General features: G+C 45.8%; 1 protein-coding gene across 1 annotated transcript in view; it reads right to left on the reverse strand.

Annotated features, from left to right (window-relative positions):
• Positions 1-20594, reverse strand: part of TYMS (thymidylate synthetase) — a 42310-nt gene extending 21716 nt beyond the window's left edge. Inside the window, exons 1-2 of the mRNA XM_068234724.1 lie at positions 20436-20594; positions 20200-20363 (exon numbers count right to left, since the gene is read on the reverse strand). Coding sequence (XP_068090825.1) covers positions 20200-20338 — 139 coding nt within the window. The 5' untranslated portion in view covers positions 20339-20363; positions 20436-20594. The remainder of the gene's footprint in view (positions 1-20199; positions 20364-20435) is intronic.
• Positions 20595-22057: the final 1463 nt, after the last annotated feature.

Consider the following 22057-nt stretch of genomic DNA (forward strand, 5'->3'; position numbering starts at 1 on the left):
CTCCTCAAAGCCCCCTCTGCAGCGCGATTCCTCCCTCCCCTTCGCTCCATGGGCGGCACAGGACGGTGATGCGTCCTGTGCCGCCTCTGATAGGCTTCAGCCTATCACACGGCGGCGATCCCCGGCCAGAGGCCGGGGATCGCCGATCTCCTCTACGGCGCTGCTGCGCAGCAGCGTCGTATTGATGTAAACAGCAGGGATTTCTTCCCCGCGTGTTTAAAATTAGCCTGCGAGCCGCAACCGGAGGCTCGCAGGCTGTTCACGGAGACAGAGGTTAATCTAGGACCTATGCAAAGCATAAGTGCAATTATACAGTATTTATTTTGGTGCTAAATACTATAGCTTACAGATGTCCCTAGACCAGAGGACGTTCTGGGGCCAATTAGGAAAGAACGGCAGGATGATGGCGTGGGAGCAATCAGGCTGGTGGAAGCCCCAGGTATGTATATTTTATCCATGTGACCCCGTCTCTGGTACACTGTAAGGTGCGTACGCACCCGAGACTAATGTCGTCTGTCGGGGATTGCGGCACTGCAATTGTAGGTTCTGCCAGGGCTGTGGAGTCGGAGTCGGAGTCGTGGAGTCGGGCAATTTTGGGTGCCTGGAGTCGGAGTCGGAGTCGGGGAAAAATGCACCGACTCCGACTCCTAATGAATTTGTAACTGTAATTAAAATAGAAAATATGATAAAATGTTCTATTTCTCAGATAAACGTCATTAAAAATAATGTATATATACAGTATATATACAGTAATAGCTGTGCTTAGTCTACAAAAATGAAATAAACCAATCAAAATTAGTTACTTGTGCTGCTTCAATAAAGCAGTCCCCGTATTTTTTAAAGTCAGATATACATATCTGATTGTGACTGTATATAAAGTGTACACAGGAATCTCTTTTATACACTAAATAACATCTATGCTGTAAGTATAAAGCCTGATGTGTAGCCGTGTCACTAATAGAGATGGTCAACGAGATGGAAATAATTCTGCATTGATGCTGATTTATGCAAATGTATGCACTCCCTTTGCTGATGAAATCAAATAATTTGATATGTTATTAAAATTTGGTTTGGTGACTACAAATTAAAGGGAAACTGAGACGGATGAAAAGTAAAGTTTTATACATACCTGGGGTTTCCTCCAGCCCCCTTCAGGCTAATCAGTCCCTCACTGTCTTCCACCACCCGGATCTTCTGCTATGAGTCCTGGTAATTCAGCCAGTCAGCGCTGTCCGGCCGCATGCCGCTCCCACAGCCAGGAACATTCTGTACCTGCGCAATAGTGCTGCACAGGTGTAGTATGCTCCTGGCGGCGGAGTGTGTGCATGCGCACTACGCCTGACTGGCTCAAGTACCTGGACTCATAGCAGAAGATCCAGGTGGTGGAGGAGGACAACGAGGGACTGATTATCCTGAAGGCAGCTGGAGGAAGCCCCAGGTATGTATAAAACTTTAATTTCATCTGTCTCAGGTTTACTTTGTTACACAGTAGTACTATACTCTACATATGCACTCCCCACATAGCTGCAGGGAATCCACTGAGAATGCTGTGCACATTGAACACAGAGGTGTTGTCTGTTTACAATCTCCTCATTCCCCTGCAGAGTACCTGCACATCATTTTTACATGTACCCACACTTACATTGCCTAGGGCCTGATAGATGTTCTTTGTTCCGGTTTGTACCTTTTACAAGTACTCTTACCAAGGACTAGTTTTAGTCTAAGGCCACTTACAGACATCAGACCATAGTCTTTGGAAAATGAAAGATCACAGACCAATCTTACCACCCTTCATGTAGTAGGAGAGCCATACCTACACAGTCTTTTCTATGGAGCTGAACTCCGCATCAGGAAAAAATCTCTGCAGGCTGCTGCACACACAGATGCTGTACAGACACAAAAGATCAGTATCTGCAAAAGATCTGTTCCTGCCAAAAATCCATTCCTGCAAATTGCAATGATAGTCTATGAGATCTGCAGATCATCATACACACATGATTTAACTGACATTCATCTGCAGATCTGCAGATCTGAAAATCCATCCTGGTGGATCTGATCTGCAGATGAATGTCAGTTAAATCATGTGTGTATGATGATCTGCAGATATCATAGACTATCATTGCAATTTGCAGGAATGGATTCTTGGCAGGAACAGATCTTTTGCAGATACTGATCTTTTGTGTCTGTACAGCATCTGTGTGTGCAGCATCTTGTAAAGATTTTTTTCTGATGTGGAGTTCAGCTCCATAGAATAGACTGTGTAGAGTATGGCTCTCATACTACATGAAGGGTGGTAAGATTGGTCTGTGATCTTTCATTTTCAAAAGACTATGGTCTGATGTGTGTATGTGGCCTAAAGGGAATAAATATAGTAGTCTACATATCCTTCTCACTTCAGTTGTCTTGTAAAATTCCTAAGCTTTGGCAGTTAAGAGACGAATTTCATGTTACATATTTTTAATCAACAAAATTGTAATATGCAAATTAGAGGAGTCGGAGTCGTGGAGTCGGTGGAATCCTAAACTGAGGAGTTGGAGTCGGTGGATTTTTGGACCGACTCCACAGCCCTGGGTTCTGCAGCATTTTAGGAGGGATTGTGCTCTAATGCAAAAGCTAGGAGTGCTGCAAAATTGCTTTTCAATTGTTGTACAAAAGCGATTTTTCTAACAACCACAAATTGTAATCGCTTTACAGATTGCTAGCACTAAATTAAAACTGCTTCTAAAAGCGCTGGAAATCGCTGCACAAAGCACCGGAGGTGACGTTCAGTGCAACTTTTTGGCAACGGAGTGTGAAAGGGCCCTTTTAGGGCTGATTCACACTACAAGAGCTTTTTAAACGCTGCATATTTTAAAACCTCTTGCTAATGCAATGCTATGGGGGATTTTTACAAAATCACATCGCTCCAGTGTGAACACACACAAGATAACATTGGCAAGAGCTTTTAAAATCATAAAGTGCTTAGAAAAGCTCTTGTGGTGTTAGAACTGTTGTCCAGTAGGACTCACAATGAAAATGAAATTCCAATTTTTCCATTACCCACTGCACACATTGACAACACGATTATTGCGACATTCTACAGGTTTCATGGAATGACTCAGGGGCGTAGCAATAGGGGTTGCAAAGGTAGTGACCGCTTCGGGGCCCTTGGGCCAGAGGGGCCCCAAAAGGTCCTCCCTCAACTACAGTATTAGCTCTCTATTGGTCCTGTGCTCATAATCACTTCTATAGATACTTTGAACGATAATCATTAACAAACTGCTCCCCATCCCCTTCTTGCAACTCTGATACTGTAGTTGCCATTGGCAGGTTTTGGTGCACCGTATCAATTATTATGTATAGAGTGCTTGGGGGGCCCCAAAAAGGAAAACTTGCATCAGGACCCACAGCTCCTTAGCTACGCCACTGGAATGACTGCATATGCAACAAGACAAGGACAAGGACATGCAGGAAAATGTCCAAATTGCAAGGGGAAAAAAAGACCACTTTACTTACGGTAAAGTCTTTTCCAGTAGTCATGAGGACAGCACCCCTGGATGAGACTGGTCTCCCTCCCCACTGTGGACAGGAAACTGTTAAAAGAAGAATTTGCATAAGCAATAGGCAGCCACATATAAGATACTACACCTGCCACAGTACCTCAGTTAATAAAAAAGATGACACGGACATTTAATGATGCTTACACAAACTTATTTCTCTCTCCTACCCAAATAAGGGCGGGTTGCAGGGGTGCTGTCCTCATGACTACTGGAAAAGACTTTACCGTAAGTAAAGTGGTCTTTCCCAGAACGTCATTTCGGACAGCACCCCTGGATGAGACGATATACAAGAGTTAAAAACCTTAGGGTGGGACCACAGCTTGCAAAACTTTCCTTCTGAAGCATAACCTGCAGACAGATACATTAAGGCGATAGTGCTTTACAAACTTATTGTGACTTGACCAGGTCGCAGCTCTGCAAATCTGATCTATAGAGGTCCCTGCCCTCTCTGCCCAAGAAGTCGAAATTCCTCTTGTGGAATGAGCCATGATAGAATTGAATTGCTCCCCCTGTGTCTGATATGCTAATGAAATAGCCCAAACTAATGTATAATCTGTGTAGGATTTAATTAAGGAAGATTTTTCCCAATCAATGATCCAACCTAGATCTTGTAGTAAGACTATTGTCGTAACAATCTGATCTCTTACCGAATTGGGAGATGTCCCCCAAAACAGAAATTTAAGGTAACCCAAAATGTTAACCTTTCTCTGTCTAAGTATAGCTAGAACCCCAGACATTACCTTCATAAACAACCCTGGAGCTGAGGATAATCCGAAGGGCAAAGCATTAAACTGATACATTCTTACCTCTCCCTCCATTTGGAAGGCAAACCTTAAGCATTATTGAGAAGCCAGATGTATCGGTAATTGAAGATACGCATCTTTTCAGTCTAGAAAGGCTTGGAAATCGTCCTTCTGTAAGAGATGAATAATAGATCAAATCCATCCTGAATCTTCTGTATTTTACCTTCTGGTTTAGACTCTTTAAATTTAGTATGAACTGATAATTTCCCTGTAGCTCCTTTACTAGACAAAACACAGGGTAATAGAATCCCTGTCCTCTGACATTTCGGTACTTCTCGAATTACCCTTTTTTCTAAACAGGGAAAGGACTTTCGATTGTAGGGCTGAAAACTTTATTTGGTCCTGCAAACGGGGAGTAATGCAAAAGCTCTTAAAAGGAGGCTGGCTGAACTCTATTCTGTATCCCTCCAAAAAAACACCTTAAAGGCTCTTTCCCACTAAGACGTTGCGTTAGATGCGACGCTAAGGTCACATAACGTGCCCCCAACGCAACGCATGTGAGCTTTGAAGTTGGATGCTATTTAGAGCCACGTTATGCGTCTCCTGATGGGTCTGTGATGCGTACTTTTTGACGCCTACTATCGGACGAAAACGGCGCATGCGGCAAAAGACTGTGGAGAGCACGTGATCGGAAAACTCCGCATCACCTGCCAGCCAATAAGCGGCCGCTCCAGGACGTTAACACTGCAGTGCATATTAATTAGTCATGTGGCTGGCCACAACAGCGGACTCTCCTTCTGCAAGAAAAAACAAAAAACACACATTATTGAGCATATGCAAACAGTCTAATGCGGCTAAAACCGTGTATAACGCACAGCATGATGCACTTTCTTTAAACGTCCAGCGTTAGAGTGTAACACAACGTGGGCACTGTGAACAGCCCATTGATTTTTCATTACTGTGAGCTGGGCTGCGTTACAAGCTGCTCTAACCTGCGCCTGTAACGTCCCACTGTGAAAGAAGCCTAAATAACCAATATTTTGTGCACTGTAGTTGCCAGGTTTTGAAATTTGCAATTCTCCATCTCACTGGAATACTAGCGTCATTGCTTATCTGACTTCTTGGTAAAAGTGAAGTTGGACTTAGGGCCGGTTCACATTACAAACGCGGACGGCCACGCATGCGGAACGCAACGCGTACGAACGCACGCCATCCGCGTTTGCATGCGTTGCGTGGCTGATCCCATCACTGAAAAGTAAATGGGACAGCCGCACGTTTTTGCTAAATCTGCGTGCAGCATGCGTTCGGAACGCATGCAGTGTGAACATCAGACAGTGCACTCTATGCACTGTCTGATGTCGTGCGTGTTGGCCTTCTGCACGCGTTTCCAAAACGCAGCTGGAAACGTGTGCAGTCTGAACAGGCCCTTAGGCTTCTGTGACTTGTAGAGAGCCCATCTCCTGCCCTTAGAGGACTAGGGATCTGACTTATTCTTAGAAGGAGGGACGAAAGGACCGTTTACTTTGAAAAGGTCCTTTCTTAAAGGAATACTATCGATACCCAAGTGTTTTAAAATGACAATGTACAAATAATGTCTAAGTTGCTGTGTAAACATTTTCCTACTTTTCATGTTAAATATCAGAGGCAAAAGCTGTAATTTACTGAGGGTAGGATTAGCTATATTGGGACAAATCAATTGCAGAAGGGGTGTCTACTTCAATGCACAGCCAGAGTTGCATATCGGACTACAGAAAGCAAATATCAAACAAACTCTGAAAGCAAAAAACAGTATGAAAAGCTGTAACAATTAGTTACATTTCCTCTGCTCTCTACAGACACTTCAGTCCGAAACAGGACACAGAAGCTGCAGCTGTTCTCTCTGTCACACACAGTTACACAGAGTTATCTGATCAAGTGTGAGGGAAATTTCCCCTCTCCTCATGGCTCAGAGTCAGTTTTGTCAGTAAAGTTTGAAAGCATTTTGATAACAGTAAACAAAGAGGTTGCTACTAAAATGTATACACCAGTACTTAGCAACACTTCCCAAACAATTCCTGTGTCAATTGAAAATATGTGAATCGATAGAATTCCTTTAACAGGAATACTTTTTTTTTTTTTTTTTTTTTTTTTTTTTTTTAATGTGTGTCTGCCGTTCTGTCTAGAGGGTTGTCTAACTGACTCAAACAGCAGACCCCCTTCACAAGGTACACCACATAACTTGATTTTGAAGAATTGTCATCATTCCAAGTTTTTACCCATACACCTCTTCTGGCTGAATTAACTAATGCCGTAGTTCTGGCCATAAGTTTAACCGTATCATCTGAAGCGTCCACTAGATAATTGGAAGCATTCCAAACTTTAGGGAAATCATTCAAAATTTCCCAGAAAAGCTCAAAAAAGTAGGTCAGTTTTGTTTGATACCCTTGAAAAATATGGATCTAATTTAGGCGGGGTTCCCCAAAACCCTGATCTTCAGGAGAAAAACAACATTTAGATAATGATCTGGGCCAAAAAAAAACAAAACTTTTCCTAGATTATCCCACTCCTTAATCCTAATCTTAAGAGTAGAATGGACTGGAATAAGCCGAGAATGAGGATCCGCCAAACTCTCATACATTTGATCCAAAGGTGTCAAAGATTTCTGCTCAGACTTAATACCTATTAGTAAGTCTTTCATTAATTCAGGAAAAAAACATTGCGGTTAGGGCTCTTTCCTACCGCTACTATACTTATAGTACAGCTCAATTGCATACAATGCAGGAGGATGACGATTGTGCTTTGTCCAAATCGAATCGCAATCAGATTGCACTAATGGAAATTGCTGCTGCAGTTTCCATTAGTTTAACGTACCTCGTGATCAGAATCAAATCGTAACTCGCAGAGTAATGAAAAAAAGGCCCTTAGTTTTACTCAAATCTTCCTCCTAGTTTGATACATTTTCTCTGTGCAGAGAGAGTTACTATAAAGGAGGCAGCCCCAGCATTCCTTTACATGTGCATTTTTGTTTAAATTGCCTCTCCTTGCCCTGAATCTGTCTAGTTCTTTTAAACAATCTATTTAATTGCTGCAGCTTAGAAGAACTTCAAGAATGTTACACATGCAGGCTTTCTGATGTGAAATTTATCTGAAAACAGGTACCCAAGGGGTTAAAAACACAGCCTGGGTATTCCGGGATGCAGTTTGTTCTGCTCTCACTGCAGCTGCCTGGGAGGTCTGTCTTTAACCTTCAGTGACCTGTGTTGTGATAATCTCCGCACAAGATGTTAATTTCTGGCACCTGCTCAGGAATTATAAATTTTCATGCGGACACAGGTTTTATGAATGCACAGTTTACTAAATGGTGGGTAAAGTCAGCTGTTTTGAGCATTACCGCATGCAGGAATGCTCAATAAATAGAGGCCTATGTCTCTTGGAAGCAGGAGGCATAGTTAGAGGTGCAGACAACATAGGAGATGATGGATTAGCTATAACAGGTAGATAAGCCATAGCAGTACTAGTCCCAGGCCCATCTGAAGCAGCTGAGGCGGTAGAAGCAATAGCAGAATCTTTAATTTCCTATTGCTGTGGACCTTCTCTGTACAATACTGGCACAATTTCCATTCAGAGTTGCCAATCCATGCTGACTGGACTGAGTAGAAGATTTTTCAGACTTTTCAACCTTCTCAGTCTTATGTCTTTTGGGGTATAAAACATAATAAACGATAGCCAGCCATTAGACAAATCCCTCTATACATAACATACATCCAGCCAAGCAGAAGAAACATAATTACATCTACTTGCCAGAGAGGGATCCTGGGCAGATTCAGCAGATTGTGCAGGAGCTGACCCAGAGGCGTCCTCCATGATCTCAGCCACAAACCAGAGTGCATCATGGACTCTACAAACTTATACCTGTGCTGCTGATTTGATGCAGCTGATCCAATTATGCATGCGGCCCCTGCCGGCTAAGCATATGCTTAATCAGCTTCTTACCTTAAGGAATCAGCTGTATGCCGATTCCTAATCACCGCCGCGGCCCCTGCCGCCCGGCTCAGACTTCAGATCACGCGGGACGCCAGCGCGTGACTACCTCCGGTTCAACCGGAAGTGAACTCTCTCCAATGCACGCACCTGCGCGCATAAAGTTGCTGCCTCCAATGGAGAAGCCTCCTCCACGCTGCAGGGCTCCGACTGTTCACTGAACAGTGCTGCTTGGAGCCCTGGAAAACGCTGCCCCTGCCGCCTGACATGGATGGCACTCCTGGAGACCTCTCCCATGCATCCCGTCCGGGACAGGAAACTAAACTGAGGTACTGTGGCAGGTGTAGTATCTTATATGTGGCTGCCTATTGCTTATGCAAATTCTTCTTTTAACAGTTTCCTGTCCACAGTGGGGAGGGAGACCAGTCTCATCCAGGGGTGCTGTCCGAAATGACGTTCTGGGAAAAAAAAAATAATCACACAGTACTGCAATTGCTATGCAATTTTTCTGTGCTGCTATACTTCATACAGAAGCACAAACATACAAAACATGCATGTAAAAGAAAGGAAAAACACAATAGAGAGCCCCCAATAGTGTATTATTGATGATAAAGGAATGCCAAGGTAGCAGCAATAAGAAATATACTCACAAGTATGGGTTGCCGGGTTCAGGGAACCACTTAAAGCAATTATTAGGCCTGTACCCACTCAGGCTAAAACGTCGCTCTCTGTAGAAGGAAAGAAGGTGTGTTCACCCAGCCACCAGGTGGATAACAATAATTGCAATGGAAACAGAGGCGCCAGCAGAGTAAAAATTGTTCATAGGTAAAAACAGATAAAATTGGGGGGCAAGGGTGGACAAAACCAAACACAACCACTATGTATGGTTTAAACAAGATTTAATTCGTACTCCAGAACAAATGTAACGCGTTTCGCGTGTCTCTAGCCCGCTTCCTCAGGCAATAATAAAGATAGGAGTAACTCAGAAGTTGTGTAGCCAGAGGCGCTGTGCTTGGCTACACAACTTCTGAGTTACTCCTATCTTTATTATTGCCCGAGAAAGCGGGCTAGAGACCCACAAAACACGTTGCATTTGTTCTGGAGTACGAATTGCATCTTGTTTAAAGAGAATCTGTATTGTTAAAATCGCACAAAAGTAAACATACCAGTGCGTTAGGGGACATCTCCTATTACCCTCTGACACAATTTCGCCGCTCCTCGCCGCATTAAAAGTAGTCAAAAACAGTTTTAAAAAGTTTGTTTATAAACAAACAAAATGGCCACCAAAACAGGAAGTAGGTTGATGTACAGTATGTCCACACATAGAAGATACATCCATACACAAGCAGGCTGTATACAGCCTTCCTTTTGAATCTCAAGAGATCATTTGTGTGTTTCTTTCCCCCTGCAGTTCTCATGCACTGAAGTTTCAGGCTGCTTGTTTCTTCCTGCAAACAGCTTTGCCCTTGTCTGTAATTCTTCAGTATATGAAAGCCCAGCCAGCTCAGAGGACGATTTATCCAGCTTGTAAAAGATAAGAGAGAAGAGAGAAGCTGCTCTAATCTAAATAATGCACAGGCAGTGTGCATAGAGGGGCCTGGAAGGGGGGGTTCATAGCAGAACCACAACACTGAAGAACTTGGCAGCCTTCCAGACACAGGCCGACAAGTCTGACAGGGGAAAGATACATTGATTTATTACAGAGACTGTGATAGTAGAAAGTGCTGCAGTAAGCTAGAACACATTAGAATAGCTTTTGGAAATTGTAGGATGATAAAAAACAGGATGCAATTTTTGTTACGGAGTCTTTAACCACTTGAGGACCTAGGGCTTTCTACCCCTTAAGGACCGGCCACTTTTTTTTCATTCAGACCACTGCAGCTTTCACGGTTTATTGCTCGCTCATACAACCTACCACCTAAATGAATTTTGGCTCCTTTTCTTGTCACTAATAAAGCTTTCTTTTGGTGCTATTTGATTGCTCCTGCGATTTTTACTTTTTATTATATTCAGCAAAAAAGACATAAATTTTGGCAAAAAAATGTTTTTTTAACTTTCTGTGCTGACAGTTTTCAAATAAAGTAAAATTTCTGTATACATGCAGCGCGAAAAATGTGGACAAACATGTTTTTGATAAAAAAAAAAAAAAAAACATTCAGCGTATATTTATTGGTTTGGGTAAAAGTTATAGCGTTTACAAACTATGGTGCAAAATGTGAATTTTCCCATTTTCAAGCATCTATGACTTTTCTGACCCCCTGTCATGTGTCATGAGGGGCTAGAATTCCAGGATAGTATAAATACCCCCCAAATGACCCCATTTTGGAAAGAAGACATCTCAAAGTATTCACTGAAAGGCATAGTGAGTTCATAGAAGATATTAATTTTTGTCACAAGTAAGCGGAAAATGACACTTTGTGAGAAAAAAAAAAAAAAAAAAAAAAAAAAAAAAAAAAAAAAAAAAAAAAAGTTTCCATTTCTTCTAACTTGCGACAAAAAAAAAAAAATGAAAACTGCCACGGACTCACCATGCCCCTCTCAATACCTTGAAGGGTCTACTTTCCAAAATGGGGTCATTTGTGGGGTGTGTTTACTGTCCTGACATTTTGGGGGGTGCTAAATTGTAAGCACCCCTGTAAAGCCTAAAGGTGCTCATTGGACTTTGGACCCCTTAGCGCAGTTAGGCTGCAAAAAAGTGCCACACATGTGGTATTGCCGTACTCAGGAGAAGTAGTATAATGTGTTTTGGGGTGTATTTTTACACATACCCATGCTGGGTGGGAGAAATATCTCTGTAAATGACAATTTTTTTTACACACAATTGTCCATTTACAGAGGTATTTCTCCCACCCAGCATGGGTATGTGTAAAAATACACCCCAAAACACATTGTACTACTTCTGCCGAGTACGGCGATACCACATGTGTGGCACTTTTTTGCACCCCAACTGCGCTAAAGGGCCCAAAGTCCAATGAGTACCTTTAGGATTTCACAGGTCATTTTGCGGAATTTGATTTCCAGACTACTCCTCACGGTTTAGGGCCCCTAAAATGCCAGGGCAGTATAGGAACCCCACAAATGACCCCATTTTAGAAAGAAGACACCCCAAGGTATTCCGTTAGGAGTATGGTGAGTTCATAGAAGATTTTTTTTTTTGTCAAAAGTTAGCGGAAAATTGATTTTTATTGTTTTTTTCACAAAGTGTCATGTTCCGCTAACTTTTGACAAAAAAAAAAAATCTTCTATGAACTCACCATACTCCTAATAGAATACCTTGGGGTGTCTTCTTTCTAAAATGGGGTCATTTGTGGGGTTCCTATACTGCCCTGGCATTTTAGGGGCCCTAAACCTTGAGGAGTAGTCTGGAAATCAAATTCCGCAAAATGACCTGTGAAATCCTAAAGGTACTCATTGGACTTTGGGCCCTTTAGCGCAGTTGGGGTGCAAAAAAGTGCCACACATGTGGTATCGCCGTACTCGGGAGAAGTAGTACAATGTGTTTTGGGGTGTATTTTTACACATACCCATGCTGGGTGGGAGAAATAACTCTGTAAATGGACAATTGTGTGTAAAAAAATCAAAAGATTGTCATTTACAGAGGTATTTCTCCCACCCAGCATGGGTATGTGTAAAAATACACCCCAAAACACATTGTACTACTTCTCCCGAGTACGGCGATACCACATGTGTGGCACTTTTTTGCACCCTAACTGCGCTAAGGGGCCCAGAGTCCAATGAGTACCTTTAGGCTTTACAGGGGTGCTCACAATTTAGCACCCCGCCCACTTGCCAGGACAGTTAACAAACCCCACAAATGACCCCATTTTGGAAAGAATACACAACAAGGTATTCCATGAGGGTAATGGTGAGGTCATTGAAAATTTTATTTTTTGTCACAAGTAAACGGAAAATGACACTTTGTTAGAAAAAAAAAATAAAAAAAAAATTCTGCTAACTTGTGACAAAAACTAAAATCTTTTATGAACTCACCGTGCACCTCACATAATACTTTAGGGTGTCCTCTTTCCAAAATGGGGTCATTTGTGAAGTCTGTCCTGGCATTTTAGGGTCTCTGCAATCATTACATGTATGGCCAGTATTAGGAGTTTCTGCTATACTCCTTATATTGGGTATACGGGTAATGCACTCTGGGCTGAAAGGAAAAATGAACGGCAAACATACCTTGCTCCACATCAATGGCAGATCTTCCTCCACATCAATGGCAGTGATAACCTCAGGAGAGAGACACCCCGTGCCACCCTGCACTCAGGGTGAGCCACCAACTTATGTGACTGGGCCTCAGAACTTTAGTATACAGCATTATGCCTGTAGGATACAGCAATATGCCTGCCAATAGAGATGACTGTGTGGCATTAAAGCATCATCATAGGCCCAAATCACATATAAACCGGGGGTGTCCAGACTCAAGGGAAATTCAAACATGCCATCTTATATCGCCAACCCAGGACAGATCAGCAATATCAAGCATGGAACCCGATCCTTCTTCCGACTTTTATGCTTACCCGTTTGGTTTTCAAACTTACCTCTCCTCTCCCTGCGACAATGTGCAAAAGACCACTGAGTGTGTGCCTACTCCTGTGTCTGGAGTTCCCTAGGTTCTAATAGTGTACCTGCTTGTGGTACCTCTCAAAACACGGCCCTACGCATAGGCCAGGCTGGTCAGGACAGCGGGGACAATAATAAACGGTGTCAGTCCTTGTTCCAGCCCTGCTGCAGACACGGCAACGTTTTCTTCGGATGCGTTGACCTGGGGCACACGGAAGCTGATAGGCGTAATGCATTCCATGCAGTCGGCTAGTTGCATCTGGGGGGGGGGGGGGGGGGGGATGGGGCCTGGCACCTCCTGGATACAGGATGTCCAGAACGATCTGTTCCTGAAATTGAAGGAAAGATCCAGTTCTCCCAGCCTTACTGTAGAGAACAAAGCTGTTGTAAACTGCCAATTGAATCAGATAAAAAGACACTTTCTTATACCAGCGTCTTGTTTTCCGGGAAATTAAATTGGGCGCTAACCTCTGGTCATTGAAGTCCACCCCTCCCATGTTGACATTATATTCGTGGACGACAAGGGGCTTTTCAATGACCGCAGTTGCCCGTTGAATTTGGACTGTCGTGTCTGTGTGAATGGTGGACAGAAAGTAAACGTCCCTCTTGTCCCTCCATTTCACCGCGAGCAGGTCTTCAGTACGCAAGGCGGCCCTCTGCCCCCGTTCAAGTCTGGTGGTAACGAGCCCGTTGGGGGAAGCCCTGGCGACTAGGCCGCGCAGTGCCACAGCATCGGATTCCTTCTAACTTTAAGTGCTGAAAGAGGGCCACACTTGTGTAATAATTGTCCACAAAAAGATGGTACCCCTTCTGGAACAAGGGTGACACCAAGTCCCACACAACCTTTCCACTGCTCCCCAGGTAGTCAGGGCATCCGACCGGCTCCAATTTTGAGTCTTTTCCCCTCATAGACCCTAAAACGACATGTATAGCCTGTGGCCCTTTCACAGAGCTTATACAGTTTCACCCCATACCGGGCGCGCTTGCTTGGGATGTACTGTTTGATGCCAAGGCGCCCAGTAAAGCGTAAGAGGGACTCGTCTACGCAGATGTTCTGTTCAGGGATATAAGCATCTGCAAATGTTGATGACAGGTGGGTCTATGAGGGGCCGAATTTTGTGGAGCCGGTCATAAGCAGGGTGGCCCTTTTCATGACAGGTTTTGTCGTCGTTGAAGTGCAGGAAGCGCAGGATGGACTCAAATCGTGTCCTGGACATGGCAGCAGGGTACAAGGGAACATAATTTACTGGGTTCGTAGACCAATACGACCGCAGTACATTCTGTTTCATTAGTCCCAAGTGAAGGATAAGGGCCAAAAAGATTTTAATGTCGGAAACTTGCACTGGTTTCCACCCGAAAGGCTGGGCTTACATGCTCTCCGGGTGCTCGGTGATGAATTGTGTGCTTTACGGTTGGTCTCAACCACAATTAAGTCCAGGAGAACCTGGGTGATGAACAGCTGCAAAAAAGTCTAGGGCCGTTCCTAGATGAGCTGTCGCCACCTGGACTCCAGACTGGGCGGTGAAAGGGGGCACTACGGGTGCGGCGGAATCAGGGGATTGCCAATCTGGTTGTGCCAGCACCTCTGGGAGTCTATGGGTACTACGGGCCTGTCTTCTTCTTGGTGGCTGCGATGGGGGTACTACTGCACTTGCCACCGGTACCAGTTTCAACTTCCATGCTGACCGCTCACCACTTCGCCAGGGTTTACGGAAGCACTGGCACTAAGTCCAGGAGATGCTGCGCTGCTGGTGCCTGCCTCACCAAGAAAACTATCATCAGCGCTAGCACCACCCTGCTGCCCTTGAGGCGGATCCTGCGCCACCTGCGGTCTAACGACTTGGGGTCTGGTACGCCTGGCTCTAGCCGGGACCATAGCCTCGTCATCACTTTCGGTCAAGGAACCACTGCTTTCTACAGGTTCAAATTCGGACCCCGGAAGATTCGACGGATGATTCTTCCCAAAAGAACTCATCCGACTGGTCCATGTACCTGTATACCTCGTCATCGGAAAGCCCCCCTTCTTTGCCATTGTGGATTACTAAATTTATGGGGTTTTCCTCCGAGACTACCCAGAAAAAAAGAGCACCTACCTAGCAAAAAGGGAGTATTTGAGAGGTATTGGGGTTGGTGGGAAGTGGGGTCTCAGAGGCAATCAAACAATCACGGGACAATCAAATACAATTACAGCACAATCGACTCCAATCACAGCACAAGGCAAATCCTGATGCACTCGGGAAGGTGGTGGTGGGGGGGGGGGGGGGGGGGGGTTGGGTGTGGTGGGGAAGTGGGGTCTCAGGCAATTAAACAATCACGGGGCAATCGAAGCCGATCACGGGACAATCAAATACAATTACAGCACAATCGACTCCAATCACAGCACAAGCAAATCTGATGCACTCGGAAGGTGGTGGTGGGGGGGGGGGGGGGGGGGGGGGGGTTGGGTGTGGTGGGAAGTGGGGGTCTCAGGCAATTAAACAATCACGGGGCAATCGAAGCCGATCACGGGACAATCAAATACAATTACAGCACAATCGAATACAAGCGCAGCACAATCGAATACAAGTGCAGCACAATCAAATACAATGCACTTGGACGGTGATTAGGGGGGGGGGTCTGAGGGCGATTTGAGGGGGTGGGGGGGTTGATCAGGAGCCTGCACGGGGCAGACTGAGTCCTGATCCGATGAGAGGCAGACACAGGGGGTTACTGATCAAAGATCAGTTAGTGATTGCTGGGGAGGACAGATGTAAACAAAGAGCAGGGGATGTAATCAGAAGGGGGGTATGAGGGCAATCGAGGGCCTGGGCAGGTGATCGGTTACCCCCCGCGGGGCAGTTAGGGTCTGCTCTGATGGGTGGGGGTGCTGAGGGGGTGATGGACAGGTGATAGACAGGTGATCAGAGGGTAAGGTAGCTGTATACAGATGTATACAGTATACAGGGGGTGTAGTCTGGGATGGGGGTGATCTAAAGGTAGGCGGGGGGGGGGGGAATCAGGGGTGACTAGGAGGCAGTTAGGGACCTAAACTAAAGGGCAGCGTCGCTAGTTAGTGGCAGGTGGGGGGTGGGGGTTTTATAGGGGTGCTGGGCAGGGGTCTGCTGGGGTGATCAGGGGGGGTATGAGGCCTGGGGTGGGAGATCAGGGGGGCTGTGGGCAAAAAAAGCAATGTGCAGTGTCACTTACAAAGTGCTTCCTCCTCGCTGGTGGTCTCTGGAACAATGAGACCACGAGGCGAGGAGGAAGCACGTATAAGGCACTTTGTTTACCTAACAAAGTGCCTTATACTCTCTGATTGGGCTATTGTGCGGATTCCTCCGCTCGCCGGCTCTGCTAAGTGGCCGGCGAGCGGAGACAAAAATGCCCGAGTAACGATCCCAGGCGGAGGATCGCGTCACAGATGACGCGATCGCTCCGCGCCCATGCCCTTAGAAGGACCGCCGCCTCTGTGGGTGAGCCGGTCCTTCAGGGCTCCACTTCCCGGCCGCCCCTGTGCGTTAGGCGGTCGGGAAGTGGTTAAACCATACTTTGGCCTCGATTCATAAAACAGCAGTGCGATAAAAAAAATCTTGTCGGAAAAATACCGCACTTGGTATTTTCCCGGTCTGTGTGCTAATTCATAAAGATTTCCCCAGCTGCCCTTGGAGGTCGGTAAATTACCGCAGCCCATTGAGCGGTAGAGTAGAGCAGTGTCCCGATTCCCCTCTTTGCCCTGCAGAAATGAATCACACAGACGGCTCTCTCCACTGATGACTCAGACAGATGAGTCACACAGTCTTTCCCTGCCTGCTGAAATGATTCACACAGAGGGCTCCCTGACTCTCTCCACTAATGACTCAAACAGACTTCGGATCTCTGCACTTTTGCATTTATCAGAGCTGTCAGAGCGGTCGGTAACTTGTTATCGCCTCACTAGAGGTGTCGGTAACTACCGCCAGGCTTACCGCTTGTTGAAGGCTTTATGAATTGACATTTGCTGACAATTTACTGACATGTGTTGTTGGTAACTGCAGCCAAGTCGGTAATTTATCTCCCTGGTCGGTAATGTTAGCTTTTTCATGCGGTAACAGCCTTTATGAATTGACATTTTGCTAAGTGGTCGGTAAAGTCTGCCGTTTTCAGCATTACCGCATGAGGTAATGCTTTATGAATCGAGGGCCATAGTGATTGTGTTTGGTTTTGGGAGGTAAATCCACCCTTGCCACCCAACTTTTATCTGTTTTTACCTATGATCAATTTTTACTCTGCTGGCGCCCTCTGTTTCCATTGCAAATACAAAACATGCAGCAGGGCCAACATTTGTGATTGGGCAAAATCACCTCGCAATAGCATCACATCTACGCGCATGATTTAAGCTGGTGTTCTTTCGCTTTGTGGATCACAAGAAAATCTGTACATTGCAGAAAATCAAAGCCAGTGAAAGAGAGCCCTAAAGGGGCAAAATAGCTCAGGTTTTTAAATAAGAAAGCCCCTTAGTACTGTTGGAAAAGTTGCAAACTATAAGTCATAGTACTCAGGTGCCGGGCCAGAGGCGAGAGAAGCTCCAGCCTCAGGGCTCAGTGTAGGAGGGGGCACACAACTCACTGAGCTATCATTCCCCTATTGTGTTTGAAGCAGAGAGAAAAAGGGGATACATGGCAGTGGACTGCAAGCCAGATAACTAGAGAAAAAGGTGTTTGGGGGGGGGGGGGAGAAAGAGGCCTGAGCGCCTCTTAAGCTGGCCATACACTAGGCCGATTCCCGCCAGATCGACAGCAGATTCGATCACTGGGATAGAATCTGCTGTCACATTGTTCCCGCAACACGCCGAATTTCGATCCATTTCGTCCGATCCAGTCGATCGCTCCGTGCGGAAAATTACCGTCGATCGCCCGCGGGTAGGGAACGCGTCGCTAGCGGCGTTCGAGTACACGACGACCGACGCAATAGAGCCCGCATACATTACCTGCTCCGCCGGCACGACTGCCCCCGGTCACCGCTGCTCAGTCTTCGCGCTGGTCTGGTCTCCGGCATGCTTCACTTCTAGCCCGGCAGGAAGTTTAAACAGTAGAGGGCGCTCTACTGTTTAAACTTCCTGCCGAGCAGGAAGAAGTAAAGCATGCCGGACCTGGAGACCAGAGCGGAGCGGAAACGGAAGCAGCAGTGACCGGGGGGCAGTCGCGCCGGCGGAGCAGGTAATGTATGCGGGGGAGGGGAGCGGCGGCAGCAGCAGCACCACCACAACAGATTGTGAAACGGTTTTCAGGCTGAAATCGGTTCACAATCTGTTTGCAGTAAAGGTAGCCATACGATCCCTCTCTGATCAGATTCGATCAGAGAGGGATCTATCTGTTGGTCGAATCTGATGGCAAATCGACCAGTGTATGGCTACCTTTAGTCTAATAGCAATCAGTGAGTGACAGCTGGGGTGGGAGGGATGAATGGGGCGGGGAGCACTTTAGTGTATCAGCCTTGGGTGCTGGAGGACCTTGTCCCAGCTCTGATAGTACTGATAAAAAAAAAAAAAAAATTAAAAAAAAATTATAATCTAAAAAAAAAAAAAAAAGCACATTAAGGCTCCCCTGCACACAATTCTGATGTTTGTTTTTTACATGTGATTCCGATTTTTAATAGTTACTGCATTCTGCGTTTTTTTTTTTTGTTCATAGCATTTAGGGAAAATCGGAATCGCAAATCGGATTTGCAGTGTGCAGGGAGCCTTAGTGCCTTTTTCCACTACCCTGCGATTTGATTCTGATCACAAAGTACATTAAACTAATGGAAACTGCAGCAGTAATTTTCATTAGTGCAATCCGATTGCGATGCGATTTGTCAAAACGCAATCGTCGTCCTGTCACATTTTGGATGCGATTGAGCTTTACTATACTGAGTATAGTAGCGCAATCGCATGGTGGAAATTGAAACGCAATTGCGATCACATTTCATAGTGGAAAATATAAGAGTGAACAGAGGCGTCAGCAGGATAAAAGGTACTAATAAGTACAGGTGGTGGTGGGACTCTCCTCCTTGAAGTAGACAAGGTTAACAACAGGTTTATTTATATACTCCAGACAACCATGCAACGCGTTTCGTAGGTATATTCCTGCTCCCTCAGAAATAAATATCCTAGTGGGCAAAGGGGGGGGGGGGGGGGTTGGGATGGTATACAGGATAAAATGTAAGCTGAAGGCACTAGGATATTTATTTCTCTCCTCACACTTCCTCCCCATCCACACCTCACCACCCCCCAGCCCATACATTTCAATAGACGATATCAATTAATGTAAAAATACCACTCGACAATATGTACATTACTCTGAGGACACTTTGTCTCTGTCTTTTCAGCATGTATTCCTATTTGTTATTGCCTGAGGAAGCAGGAATATACCTGCAAAACGCGTTGCATGGTTGTCTGAAGTATATAAATAAACCTGTTAACCTTGTCTACTTCAAGGAGTCCACCACAACCTCCTGAGGAATTTTAAACTTTTTAGTACCTTTTATCCTGCTGGCACCTCTGTTCACTCTTATATTACCAATATCCACCCCTGGTGGAGGGATCGATCCCCATCTCTTTTTTTTTTCCTGATCTACAGAGAGTGACGTTTAATCCTGAGTGAGGACAGGTCTAATCTCCTCACCTGCCTGTACAGTGGTTACCTAGGAGGTAACCCACTGCTGTGAGTATATACACTATATACTTTATAATTCCAACCTATTGTTTTGCGTACTACACTATATTGGGCTCTCAGTGTCCCTACTTTTGTTTATCATAGTGGAAAAGACCCCTAAGGGCTCATTCACACTATGTGCTGCGCTGTCAGTTTTGACGCAACGCACATAGTGTATGATCTACATGGCAACTTGAAAGTCCATAGACTTTCATGTTACCATTCACATTACAGGTGTGCGTTCCCATGCCTTACGATGTAACGCTTTTGGGAACAACTAATCACACACATTCTCCTGATTAGTTGGCTGCCAACGTCTGCGCTGCTAGCGCATCCACAACGTGTATTCTATGCATTGGCCGCACGATGGCAACGCATACACAAAATCGCGTTCGTGTATGCGCTCTGTAGTGTGGATGAGCCCTCAGGCTCCCTGCACACTGCAAATCCAGTTCACGATTCCGATTTCCCCTGATGAATGCTATCAACAGAAAAACGCAGGAAAAAAACGCAGCATGCAGTAACATAAAAAAAATAAAAATCAGAAACGCATGTAAAAGAATCATATGCAGTGTGCAGGGGGCGTTTGAGCTGTCAATTTTTTTTTATTTTTTTTTATTCTTGGGTGAGATGGAGTTCCTCCCTCAAGATTAAGAAAAACTGAGCCCCCCCCCCCCCCCCCCCCTCCCCCAATTGCCAGCTGTCATTCTGGGACTTGTAGTTCCACTGAAGTGCTCTCACCTCGTAGACTGTATCTGGCTTGCATGCCGAATACTGACACGGTTCCGGTACCGGTTCGATCTTCCTTGCGATGTCCCCGCTGAAGAATGTGTCGGATCTGATCCAGGTACTGCTGCTCATCATGCGGGGGGCTCATCATGCCCAGCCTCAGCCTTCACCTGCTCCTGGAAGACGGAAGAAAGATAATGAACAGCAGCCCCCCGCACAACACTTTACTCTGCACGTATTATACATACCAGCTCCGGTGTGCCGGGCTCTGCCACCTCTGCTGCCACGGGCATTGCGTTACTGCGGTGCAGTACCTGACTTATCAGCGGAGGAAGTAAAGCTGCTGCTTTTGGTTTTGGCGCCTCTGAGTTCCCGCCTGATTCTCCTGTCCTCTCTCTGCAGAGCCGGGGCGGAGTTACGTCACTTTGTGTGTGCGGAATATACTGTGCAGAGTGGTCTATATTCCGGTGAGCGTGGCTGCTGCTTTTTGCTCTAGTATGCATGATCTGGTCCTAGGTGTAGTGATATCTGCTACTTGGCTGACTTTGTACAGAACGAACTGCAGCTGGCTGAGTACATTTCCCAGTCTGAATAGCAAAAGCAAACGGGTACGTTTCTTAAAGGGGTTCTCTGGGGTGGGGGGTGTTGAAAATAAATACAGACACTTACCTGGGGCTTCTACTGGTCCCCTGCAGCTGTAATGTCCCACGCCGCCCTCCAACGATCTGCCGCCGGCCCCAGTCTAACGCGGTGTCATCGGAAGCTTACTGCGCAGGCGCAGTACAAGAAAACGTCATACTGCGCCTGCGCAGTAAGTTGCTAATGATGCGAGCAGGAGCGTGCATTATTCGTCTTGTTAGATAAATAATTGCCTGGTGGCGGGGAACAGGTAATTGGAGGAGGATGGCGCGGGACATGACAGCTACAGGGGGCTGATAGAAGCCCCAGGTAAGTATCAGATTTTATTTTCAAACCCATGAGAACCCCTTTAAAGGGAACCATAGATGAAAAAAATAAAGATTTTATACATACCTGGGGCTTCCTCCAGCCTCATATGCTCCGATCGCTCCCACGCCGCCATCCTGCTCTGCCCGCAGCTACGAGAACCGGGTCCCCGCTGTTCCGTCAGTCGGAGCCAGTCTAAGCGTAAGGGAAGTGCGCTGTTTGTGTATCTGTAGCAGCCGCTGGAGAGATACATAGAGGGCACACTTCTCCTGCGTAGCCCGGCTCCGATGACGTCAGTGATGGGACCCGGTTCTCGTAGATGCAGGCAGCGTAGGACGGCGGCGTGGAATCGATCAGAGTGTATGGGGCTGGAGGAAGCCCCAGGTATGTATAACATCTTTTTCATTTTCCCGTCTCAGGTTCATCTCTGGTTCCCTTTGAGGCAGGGAACACACTTGGCTTTCAGTTTTCTGCGCGCGTTTTCCTGCATACTTTTTCTGCACACCAAGTGTGTTTCTATGCAGGAAAACGCGCGCGTTTTTTCACAGCAGGTAATGTAATTGATAGAGAAAACTGCCAAAATGTGCAGAATCAGGATGCAGAATGTCAGTTTTTTTTCTGCGCGCGAACAACATATTAAGTGTGGACTAGCCCATTGATTAACCTAAAAATCTATTGGTAAGATGCACTGTCTGTCCCAGGAGAGGACGTCAGGATGTGTGCTCCTAATCCATTGATTGGTTTGATGCAATGAAAGTGTTTGCATGTCTGCACTATGCATGTTACAGGGCCAGAGTTAGGACACCTATGTTTACCTGGGTACTTCTGCGCAGTATAGGTGACTAAGCATAGGAATGCATTCTTCTGTGAACTAAAACCCCGGCTTTGAACTTAGCTGTAGGGATAACAGTTGTGCCTGGATGAG

This window comes from Hyperolius riggenbachi, chromosome 5, assembly GCF_040937935.1.
Source record: "Hyperolius riggenbachi isolate aHypRig1 chromosome 5, aHypRig1.pri, whole genome shotgun sequence".
In the NCBI taxonomy this organism is placed as follows: domain Eukaryota; kingdom Metazoa; phylum Chordata; class Amphibia; order Anura; family Hyperoliidae; genus Hyperolius; species Hyperolius riggenbachi.